Here is a 12,209-nt window from a genome sequence, read left to right as displayed (position 1 = left end):
AGCATCCTGGTGCTTCCCTGGCAACACCATAAAGTAATTAATTAGTGTTCTTATGGTCACATTTCTTCACCAACAATTAAGAGTTATGACATCCTTTGATGCTGTGTAAACAGTCCTTCTCCCATCTGACAGATGAGGTAACTAGGAAAAGAAGAGAATGTACCTTGCCCAAGGTCTCAAGGGAGCCTGCAATCAGACCTATGATTAGAGTCCAAGTGCTGTTGCCTGTCCTATATTCAGTTGGCAAGCTGAACCAATGCCTTCCTTTAATCTGAAATTTAAAATCTAGCCATCTAGAAATCAAATTTCACCTCCTCTATATTCTGTGTTGTTTCTCCAATCACTTAGGTCTATTTCAGCTGTGCCTGCGATGACCAATTCCAGTTCTCTTGCATCAAAAACAGATACCAGCCTGGCATCCACCACCTGTGGAATAAAAAGAGTACAAGGCATGGCTTAGGAACCTGGAGAAAATATCAGCTATAATTAAGTCTTAGAAAAGGGGACACATGGAGTTTCAGGAATAATATATGTGTACCTTGTGTTGGCACTTGAAAACCTGTAAAGCTCCCTACAAATATAAGGCATTCTTTAGTATAAGGTTGATGAGATTTGCCTCGACAGAATTTTTGTTTTATAATTGACTGCTGATTAATCTAGGTCCCATCCACCTTTAGGAAAATACCTAGTGTTTCTACAGAAAAAGCCACACACAATACATCCCAACTTATTCTGACCTCAGATATAATTATTTCACATAGCAAGCATGAGATTTGATTACCCGTATCTAAGCATAAGATGCATGGCTTAAATGTTACTAGTGGTCATTAAATCAACAAATGCTACTTGAGTTCAGTCCATAACATTTATTTCAGTGATCTCTCGTAACAGTGAGTTAAGCTTCTTTTGGTGCTCTTGAAACATAAGGGAAAAAATATTGAACCTTTCGCATGGAGAGAGCAACAGTAAATACAGCAGAAATAGTCTACACATGTAAAGTACGATAAGATGGATTGTGGCATCATTGATATCAGACTGCAAACTCCTCCTATTGCTAATTGTCTTTACCTCATAGAAGCCACGCACTAAACTCTCTGTTTGTTGTACAACACCCCTCTCAATCCTCCACTTCACCATCCTCTCGATGTACTCCTTCTTGTTCTTCTCTGTAACTGGGATATTGGCACCCCCAGGCTTTAATTCTCGTTCAGTTATCTGAGATTAAAAAATGAAAAGAATGACTATAAAGCAATACTCTTAAAGTTATAAGAACATTACTAGCAGTGAGCTGAAATCAGCCAGCTACCTGTCCCCAGCCCTGCCCTAGGCACATCCCACAAGCTGGCAGTGAGGCCCCAGGCACTCATGGAGCACATGCACTCAGGAAAAACTAGGCATTGAGCTGGTGCTTGAAAGCTTTGGTGATTTATATATATATATATATTGCTGGTACTACAGGTTAAGTTTTAAAATGCAGACGAATTGGCTTCAGATACCAGCCTGCTACTATTTGAATGTTTGACAAAACCCATTTTCACAAATTTCTCAGAATTGACTATATCTAGAGTAAAGAATTACTTTAAAGAAGCAGAATTACACTCAAGTGAATGTTAAATTGAGAACTTTTTAAAAACACATGGAAATCAGAAAAGCAGCTAAAGATTAATGCCTAAATAAGAATATTACTTATAAACTAGTATATAATTTCTGGAAGAAATGTTTTCCCTACTCTTCCACCAATTATTGAAAAAAAATCAATATATTCTGTTTTTAAGTCTTCCCCAAAACATTGTGTATGTTCCCTTAGCTTCAAAAAAATCAATTTTGGTTCTTTTTTTTTTTTTCTTTTCTTTTTTGAGATAGGGTCTCACTCTTGTCCCCCAGGCTAGAGTGCAGTGGCATGATCCAGGCTCACTGCAGCCTCAACCTCCCCAGCTCAGGTGACCCTCCCACCTTGGCCTCCTGAGTAGCTGGGACTATAGGTGTGTGCCACCACACCTGGCTAATTTTTGTATTTTTTGTAGGGACAGGGTTTCACCATGTTGCCTAGGCTGTTCCTGAACTTCTAGGCTCAACTGATCCTCCCGTCTTGGCCTCCCAAAGTGCTGGGATTATAGGCATGAGCCACCGTGCCCAGCCACCATTCTATAAATGGAATTAAAACATTCCATAGCGTGGACTTCAAAAAAACTGCATTCTATATAAGGTAAATTCTCATATTTTAGGGGATATTTTAGTTGGAAATAAAAAGAAGATTGCTTACAACATAAAAGGCTATCACCATCTGTAATTTACAGCATCTTAATCTGCAGCTGACATTAATTCTAACCTTTGTAACCTGCGATTATTATAACTGTGTGTGATCTGGAGTTTAAATCACCCAATAAACCACAAATAAATAAGCATCTGATCTTAGCCATGGAGTTAATTCTTCACTCGTCAATAGCCTTCAGTTACCACACTTAGGCACCAGGTGTGCAGATACACATACCTGCCCAAATACTTCTTCGTTCACAGTGAACGTGAGGTCTAGGATGTCATGGATATCATTGTCTTTCATCCACTGCAGGCTCTGATGGAACTCTTCATCAAGGTATTCTAGATCACTCAGGTCACATAGACTAAGATGACAAACAGACAGAAACAAATACGTAGGCATGGCTATTAGCAAAAACCCACATTAATAAGGAAAGAAACTAAGAATTAAAGAGAAGAACAAGAGCCACTACATGGGCAGTGATTTCTGGAATGTTCTTAGTCCAAGTCCAGTAATTAAACCAGTGAAATAATTCAGAAATTTGTTATAAAATTAGAAAGTCCTAAATATATAATATGCCACAGGAATCATTCAGCCTGCGTCTTTCTTTATAGACACAGAACTGGAAGTGCAAAGAATGAATGCCATCTGCACAGTCATCCATCATCAATGCCAGATCAGGAACTGGCACTCGGTTGACAACTGGGATCCAGTATTCTTTCTGGCTATATTATGCTACCTTAAAATACTGTTATCTTAATTTGAAATAATTTATATATTTCTATAGTATATTTTAACTTTGTTTTTTGTTGAAAGACATGATTTTTATTTTATTTAATATTTATTTTACTTTATTATTTTGTTTTTTTATTAAAGACATGATTCATGTTCACATACATTCCCTTTTTCTTCATGGTTCTTATTCTGAAAACAGTAAGCCACAGAACCTGTCTTCAATCTGTATTTCTCCCCCACATTTTTTAATTGCAGAGAAAGAGTCTACATGAGGTATAGTTACTGTTCCATGGCCCTGTTGTACAGTGGTAGTCATCAATTTGCCATAGCTGTTTTGAAATTTCACTCCCCTAAGCCCAATTTCAAGGGCCATTTTTTTCAGTTCAATCTGAACATTCATTAGGCATCAAGTATGTACCAGATATCTGAATAGCTACTTGATGAATAGTCACTACCCTCAGGAGCTGATGGGCTAACTGGGAAGCCAGGTACACAAATAGATAAGTTAATACAAAGTGATAAGTGATAACATAAGACTGGTAACATTTAAAATTCATGTACTTTTTAAATGTATGTCACATTTCCATTTAACAAAAGAAGGTAGGGACAGGGATTTAGCTGTCAGAGCACACATGAGGGCCATTTTCTTTGACTGAGAGATTCAGGAAAAGCTTTTTGCAGAAGATGATGCCTACATTAAATCTTTCAGGATGTTTAAAAGCAAGAGAGGTAAAAAGGAATAACTAAAGGAGGAGAAGGGGAAAGAGAAAGGAGAGAGAATAACATGAACAAAATACAAAGGCATGGAAGTGTACAGAGAACTCCAAGCATATCAGCAGTTTGAGAGAGTTAACCTCAAGACAGGATTTCTAGAGAATGAGGCCAGCAAGGCAGCAGGCCTTAATGTCATTCTAAGGAGACTAGTGATTCACAACTACCAAAAGATTTTAAGACAGGGCATGACATGATCAGAAGTGAAATGTGAATTATAAACCCATAAACTTCCAGCTCCTCTGGAAGTCCCAGTGTGAGGGATTATTTAAAATGGGGTGGGATGAGGGGCGGTTATCATTAGAGGGTAGAGACCAATGAATAGACCCCTACAATAATATGGCCAAAATAAGATAAGGGCTCTAACTAGGGCTGGGCTATTAAGGTTGGAGAGAAGAAAATCAATTTGAAAATCATTTAGGAGGCAAACATGTAGCAATCATGGAATAGTTTTATTGGGGGAGTATAAAGAAGGATATCTAAAATGGGGGTGACAAATGAACTCATGTCAAAAGTAACTATAATTAATTGCCAAGCTTGAGCACTATCCGTTAAAAAGATTTCTAAGACCACAACGAGTTCAGTGGGAAAAAGTACCACAGGTGATTTGTGAACTCTACCCTGGGAATGATGGGGTAGAGTAGAGACGGTGAAGAGTAGAACATGTACTGTGTATTTGTCATCGCTGTTTAAGGGTGACTCCCAATTTCTGACCAGAGTGGCCTGAGAATAGTGGCATTATTAACTGTAACAGGGCCTGTGGGAGAAGGTATACTTTTAGGTAGGGAAACTTGATGAGCTTAGTCTTAACCATGTTGATTCTGAAGTCCTTGTAAGACATCCGAGTGGAGTCTGGTGGACTGTTGAGCATGTGAGGCTACACCTTAAGGGAGATCAAGACTGAGAGTACAGATTTGAGAATCAGAGGAGGTAAGACAGGCAAAGAAATCCCCCCATGAGAGCATACTGAGTGAGAAAAGCAGGGACCCAATGACAGAAGCTTCAGGTATACCAAGGGTTAAGGGCAAATCAGAAGAGGGGCTCATGAAGAAGACAGAAAAGTTAAAAAAAAAAAAAAAAAAAGAGCCCGCACAGTACAATGTCATAGATGCCAGCTCTGGAGAAAGGACCCAGGAATAAATGGTGGTGGGGGTAGGTGGTACACAGTGTCAGAAGCAGCAGCATGATCCAATAAGATACAGACTAACCAGTATTCTTTAAATGCCTCCACAGGTTTTCTGGTGGGAAGGAAACCAGGCTGAAGTGTGTTGAGGGTGTGAATTTGAGGCAAGTGTAGAGAGTCAGTAGAGACTAGTCTTTCAGGAAGCTTAAATGAGAAGATAAGAGATAAGGCAATGAAATGGGAAGATGCAAAGTGGCCACAAAGAACCAAAGAGACAGAAAATGGCACCTGTTTCCCAGTGCTACAGCTGTGAAGACACTGAAAGACAGGAATGGAAAAGTCTTTCTACTGACCCTCCCAGGGGCCCACAAGAAGCATTTTGTTTGCTTTCATTTGAGGTCTAGGCTTCCATTTTACAGTAAGCAGGTATGTGGCCTCAGTTAGGGAATGGGCTAGACAGAGCCAAGTGAGAATTCAGTGAGCTCTCATTGCAGATTTGAGCTACTATCCCACAGACAGTTGCCTTCTGTTCAGCCTTGTAAATGGCTGCTGATTATAGGACAGAAACAATTAGCCCTATATTTTACAATAATCGCAATCTTTCATTAACGATGAAGAACAAGTTCTGTGAATGCTGAATTTTCATTTTCCATAATAAATTACTAAGGTCATAGAGAAAGTTTAAGAAACATATGGCACTGTCCATCCCTGACAAACAAATAAAAAATAAAACCAAAACAAAGGAAAACGAAGATTTGAATGAGGAGTAAGCATTTGAAAATTTGCATCAAGCCAAATACAAAATGTAGCTCATAAAGGAGAGGGGGCTGTGGTCACTAAGACTAACCCACAACTATTCTATTAATAATCTGCATTAACACCACAGGAATTCCAGGGCTGCTTTTGAAGTACAATTGTTTTAAAGAAACATGTGCTGCAACAAATGAGAATAGATTTTGGGGGATAGAGCAAAACTAAAACCCTGGGGGCTGAATAGGTCAGAGGCAGGAAAAACACAGTAATCGTATTTGAAATTGTATTAGTTTCAGAAATCTAAACCACTATTAGGTTTAATAACAACAGATTTGAGATTGTGAACAGATAAACAATGACTTTGACAGAAGAATTTTTTCAATAAAGTAAATACTGTATTTTACATGCTAATTACACAAGTGATAAAAATAATCTTACATTCTGAGAAGAGCCTTATAAAAGGGCCGTGTGAAGAAGGCATCCAACAAATACTGGTGTATTAGTGCAAGACCAAGGATCCTACCACTGAATCGGAACCTGTGAAGGAAATGCATGAGATGGCTTACACGTCATGGAGCAGTTTCTAGGTGGTTCCATATGCTTTCTAGAATGCCTTCCAGCTCTAACCATCTAAATTTTTCCAATATTAATTGCCTACTAGGTCGTGAGAGTTTGTATGCACCATGGGCTGTGTCTTCATCAGGCCAGTGATATAGTTTGTATACTTGTCCCCGCCCAAATGTCATGTTAAATTGCAATCCCCATTGCTGGGGGTGGGACCTGGTGGGAGGTGCTTGGATCATGGAGGCTGATCCCTTATGGCTTGGTGCTATCTTCGTGATAGTGAGTTCTCATGAAATCTGGTCATATAAAAGTGTGTGGCACCTCCCCCCAACTTTCCCTCTCTCTCTCTCCTGCTTTTGTCATACGATGTGCCTGCTTCCCCTTTGCCTTCCACCATGATTAAAAAAGCTCCCTGAGACCATCCCCAAAGCCCAGTGATTTGGGTACTATGCTTCCTGTACAGCCTGCAGAATCATGAGCCAATTAAACCTCTTTTCTTTATAAATTACCAGTCTCAGGTATTTCTTTATAGCAATGCAAGAATGGACTAATACAGCCAGTAATTCGTACCTACTTGCTGAAGAATCAGTTTCCCTCATATTTAGAGACCCTGCTCCACCTTCACTCCATGTCAGCAATGTAGCACCCCACATTCATGAATCCCTTGTGAGCATTTCAGTGACATTTCCCCAAACCATTTCTCAGATATGTTGACAGATGAGACCTCTGGAAGTGGGGAAAATGCTATCCCCTTCTAGTGTGTATGCATGAATATTAGCAGGATTTCTCTAACACAAACTCAGTAGCAATTCTCTTCTGAGGAAAGGCCCAGTCTCAGATCAAGAAAGTTCCTATCTCTATTCTCTATCAAGCCCCATTCCTGATATTTTCACCATTCAAGAATTATGCACATGGACATTTGGGGGGGTTTCTTCTGGGACATTCTGTTCTCTAAAATGTCAAGGCTCAATTCTATTCTGAATCACTTTGGAAACTTTATTAAACATATTTGTTATGACTGGATTTGCTGCCTGAGATGCAGACTTACTTTCTCTTTCAAAAGGGTTCAAGTTTCTAGCTCTTTGAAAGTCTGATGCCTTCCAAAAGTGTAAATCCATACTGAGTTCGTACTGTAAGTTTGTAATTTTAGTATTAGGCAGCCATTTTAAGAACAATGTAGAGCAGTATGGTTCCTCTTTATTTCCATTTATTTAGCACAACTGTAATAGTCACAGTTAGAAGGAGGACTCCAAATTGCAGCTAAACAGATGTTAATTTGAAGAGTAAGTCCTAAAAGATAATGCCCTCTACCCACCAATATTAATCTCATGATTCAAATACGCTTTTTCCATGAATTCTGCTCATATTCTTTCCTTTGTTGCTATCAGGGAAAATGAACAGGAACAAGCAAACAGGGGTTATACAAATATTTAAAGTCTATAAACGCAGAGATTTAAAAAAGATGTAAGGACATTTGGAAAGAGTGCAATTTGGGATTTTCAGCATAAATAATCTTCAGATGGGAATCCTAAATCAGTTTCCTTGATTTTGTGTGAGAAATTAGGAAAGAGGGAGGCAACACCTGGTTACAAACTTCAAATGGCTAATACAGTAAGTGGCCACTGCTGGTGATTCCCCACTCCTGCCCTTCTACCATCAATGCCGCCAAGTCACCCCACCAGCCCCACTGCCCTCTAGAGCACCATCATCGCCACAGTTGAGAGTCAGAGCCCCAACCAGAGTTCCAGCTGCCCCATCTTCTCCTCCCACGGCAGCCACTTCCCCGAGGGCTGCTCTAGAAGCTGTCTGATCTTTGGATCAGGCCTTCCCCTCCTCACCCCCACCTCAGCTTAGAGCTCATAGGCACCCACAGGTACAGCGAGGAATACAGGGATCTCACCAGGAACTCATCATCTTTCTCTTGCAATGGGAAATAACCTTTTGAATTCTACCCAACTCATTTAAATCGATCTCATGGAACAGATCAATTCCCAGCTATCAACAGATCTAGTCCTAGCTTGGAGACTGCCTATATATTTAAATTTGACAATAAAAACAAGAGTCAAATGAGGTATTTAACTGAAAATATGATTTTGCCCAAGGGAAATAATGTTTTAATGTTTAAATGTGGGTTCTATAAAAAAACATATATCATAGAAAATCGCCTGAAGAAAAGTGTTGGGGAAAAAATACTTACCATTCATGGTGATTGTCTACAAAAGCAGACATAGGACTTATTTGTACTGTGTATGTGTCATTGGCTGAATATTCAAATAAGCCATAATATGGGTTAAAGAGTTCTCTGGATACCAGGAAGAAAAACTCTCTGGAAGGCCCACTGTAATCCAGCCTGTAACAAAAATCCACAAAAAGAACAATCTGTTACTTTTTTTCTAGATATTGGGCACTTTTTCTCCAGAGCTCAAGTTTCCATAGGATGCTCATTACAAATCTAATTGTCCACATGCCAGAGCTGTCCAAAACAAACTGAATGATCATAGTTTCTGATCTCATTGTGTCTTGATCCAGATTAGTAAAATGGACATTTATGTGGAGCACACCTAAAACCAAGCCACACATCATCAACAGGCATACAACAGGCAATATTCTAATACATACAATAGGCAATCTGCTAATATTTTGATTATGTAAATATGTATAAAGAGGTAAACCTTTCAAATTTCAGGAGCAAGCTTATACAAAAAGGAAGAACAATGAGAAAGCTTCATTTAAACAGGGTAAAACCAGGGGGAATCAGATACATATGCTCACAGGACACGGAATCCTCATGGATGTCTGAAACATTTTTAAATGGGAGAAGAAAGATACTTCCGTGAATTCGAGATAAGACATTACAGATACAAGTCCCCTTAGGGAGATCAGTAGCAAAAAATGGAGTGATAGGGTGCAAATGAAAACTTTAAATGATAAAACACCAAGGAAAACTACAGACAAGAAAAATGAGGGTGCCTAAAGCTTCCTAAGGAAGGCGTTTGGAGAAAGAGGCTGAAACTCTAACACCCGAGCTACAGTATAAATTCTACTTTACTCACAAAGATGTCAGGGTCAAATTGAAGTATAAGAAAAGATTGTGTGAGGTCTGAGGAATGACAAGCGGCCAAAAATGATGAGAGTAAAAAACGCAAAGTAAGGAGGAGTTTGCAGTAAAGCAATGTGATGTGCTCAATTTAAAATGAAAAATATAAAGTACATCGACCCTATGGATAAAAAGTATACACGTGGGCTCAAAGATAGGGAAGGAATGCTGAAAAGGGAATGAAGGCAACTGAGAAGCTGGGGTGGAGGAGGGATTGTGAAAGACTTTTCTTCTCCTTCTTCCTCTTTTCTCTATCTTATTTTTTCTTCTTTTTGAATTTTTTTCTGTGGGTATCATTGCATTTTTTTAATGAAAAAAATCTGAGTCTTGTTCAGTGATAGGACTGTGTGATGGAGAAAAAAATGGATCCTAGGCCGGGCATGTTGGCTCATGCCTGTAATCACAGCATTTTGGGAAGCCAAAGCAGGAAGATTCATTGAGTCAAGGAGTTTGAGATAAGCCTGGGCAACATAGTGACACGGTGAGACTCCTGTCTCTACAAAAAATAAGGAAAAATTAGCCAGGTGTGATGGCATGTGCCGGTAGTCCTAGCTACTTGGGAGGTTGAGGCAGGAGCATCTCTTAAGCCCAAGAGTTTGAGGCTGCATGAGCTATGATGACATCACTGCACTCCAGCCCTGGTGATGGAGAAAGAACAACAGCAACAAAAAGGATACTATAGGCAGAATATAAATAAAAATGGTTTACACAGAACAGACTTCAACTATTCATACTACTTTCCCAATTTTTGTTATATCTGAATATATATGTACTATTATTAATTTAATATTTTTCATTAAATCAACTTTAGATCTATTTGCTTTTTTAATAGAACTTTGTCTTACACAATCTTTATAAAGGTTTGATGTGCTAACTCTATTGTTTCCCAATATACCTTAAAATGAATACATGAATATTAAAATAAAAAACATCAGTCTTTGTAGTAGCTAAAATCATTTAACACATCACCAGTGGTATTAAAATCCTCACACCCATACTGTGCTGAAAGGAACTTTTGTGTAAAGAAAAATGCAAACAGCAGACTCCCAGGGCCAGAGAGGCTGTAGGTGACACAATGGACCTGCCCTCTGGGGCAGCTGAATATAACATGCTAATAGGTGGCTCCCAGGATCGGTGGGACCATCCTCAGGTTACTCTGAGGACTCCCAAAGCAGTACCCTGGCTGCCTCCTCAGTGCAGGGTGCACAGACTACCTGTCCCTCCTTATGCTGTGATGAAGGCGGCCTTTGTGGCTTCCTCCCGTTGACCTACTTCTGGCCTGTGACACCGCCAGGAACAAGTAGAATACTTCTTCCACTTGAACGTTCTTTACATACTCAGAGACTTTCTTTCAACAAAAGTCTGTGTGCTGATTACATATGGGGTGCTAATCTAGATCCTAAAGATGTAAAATGCTTTGAAAGTCATTTTCCATCAGACCTCTAGGTTTAGCAGTTTCCGTCTCCTGGTCTCGGCCTCCTTCTCTCCCTTTCCCACTCCTCAGCATGGCCACTTCCTTCAACCTTCTCTCAGGGCAGAGTGGGAATTCCCTCTCTACCCTGGTGTCAGTAAAGACTTGATGGTAACACTCCAGGTGAGGTCTTCTCAGCACAGAGCTTAGAAAGTCCTTGACACTTTTCTCCAGCGATGCTGGTTTAACTTATCCTGCCTTTGGGGCAACCACTTTACTTTGTTGACTTACAAGGTGCTAGTCATCAGCTAAAGCTCCAAACCTTTCATGTATGCTGCTTTAACCCAGGACTCCCCCATCCTGTCTGCATGTAGCTGCATCTTTTAAAAGCCTTAGTACGGCCGGGTGTCATGGCTCACGCCTGTAATCCCAACACTTTGGGAGGCTGAGGCAGGTGGATCACGAGGTCAGGAGATTGAGACCATCCTGGTCAACATGGTGAAACCCCGTCTCTACTAAAAATACAAAAAATTAGCCGGGTGTGGTGGCAGACGCCTGTAGTCCCAGCTACTTGGGAGGATGAGGCAGGAGAATGGTGTGAACCCAGGAGGGGGAGCTTGCAGTGAGCCGAGATTGTGCCACTGCACTCCAGCCTGGACGACACTGCGAGAAACTCCATCTCAAAAAAAAAAAAAAAAAAAATCTAGCTTACAATATCCTAGGGTGTACGCAACCTCAAGGAGTGGGTAGACTACTAAGTGTGAGGCACAGAGTGAGCACCACTCAGCTATGGTCATTCTCTGTGAGGCTTTCAGACACAATAAAGCACACAATGGATAAGGTCAGAGACAGCTGAAACATGAGGCAAATACTTCAGGAGTCAGTTTTCTTACAGACAACTGGTAAAAGTAAAATAGGATTTTGCCTGCTTAAAATTAAACTGTGGCATTCAGTTAGAAGTATCACGGTTTCTTTAAGCTTTAACTCTGAGTATTTTAATAATACTGCACTTACAAAGTGCATTACAATTATCTGTATATGTGCCTGCCTCCCCTATACATACGTACTAGTCTATAACTACACTGGGGGCAGGGACCATGTTTTACTCATTTTTATATCCGTACCTAGCCTGATACACAGTGGGGGCTCAATATATATTATTGAATCAATGAGTGGAGCTCTTTGATGCTTTCTGAAGAAAATCAACGTTGCTTACATTGTTATTTGGTATCTAGCAGATTTGCACATTTGCCTTTGAGTGGTACATTGATTCAATGACATGAACAGGTTATACCAATCCCTAAAAGATTGCTCAATTTGAAAACATTGTCAGAAATCAACAAGTAAATTATGCTTAGGAAGTTTAATATGTAAAATCTTCTCATGTGGTAAAGTTTGCTAAAACAACAAAGACTGACCTCACTGATTAGTTCCCTTTTTATGATAATAGCCGAATCTGGCTGAAGATGAGATGAATGTTCCCTGAGGAATTAAACTG

At 39.8% G+C, this 12,209-nt stretch overlaps 1 protein-coding gene across 2 annotated transcripts in view; it reads right to left on the bottom strand.

Moving 5' to 3' along the window:
* Nucleotides 1-12,209, bottom strand: part of HECW2 (HECT, C2 and WW domain containing E3 ubiquitin protein ligase 2) — a 389,957-nt gene that overhangs the window by 22,674 nt on the left and 355,074 nt on the right. For both annotated transcript variants that reach the window (XM_033230785.1, XM_033230786.1), the window contains 5 exons: nucleotides 8,401-8,553; nucleotides 6,078-6,176; nucleotides 2,492-2,621; nucleotides 1,069-1,215; nucleotides 312-426 (listed from right to left, as the gene is read on the bottom strand). In XM_033230785.1, the coding sequence (XP_033086676.1) occupies nucleotides 312-426; nucleotides 1,069-1,215; nucleotides 2,492-2,621; nucleotides 6,078-6,176; nucleotides 8,401-8,553 (644 nt within the window). The remainder of the gene's footprint in view (nucleotides 1-311; nucleotides 427-1,068; nucleotides 1,216-2,491; nucleotides 2,622-6,077; nucleotides 6,177-8,400; nucleotides 8,554-12,209) is intronic.

Source organism: Trachypithecus francoisi, unplaced genomic scaffold (assembly GCF_009764315.1).
Source record: "Trachypithecus francoisi isolate TF-2019V2 unplaced genomic scaffold, Tfra_2.0 Lachesis_group13, whole genome shotgun sequence".
Lineage (NCBI taxonomy): Eukaryota > Metazoa > Chordata > Mammalia > Primates > Cercopithecidae > Trachypithecus > Trachypithecus francoisi.
This window is presented reverse-complemented; position numbering and strand designations above follow the sequence as displayed.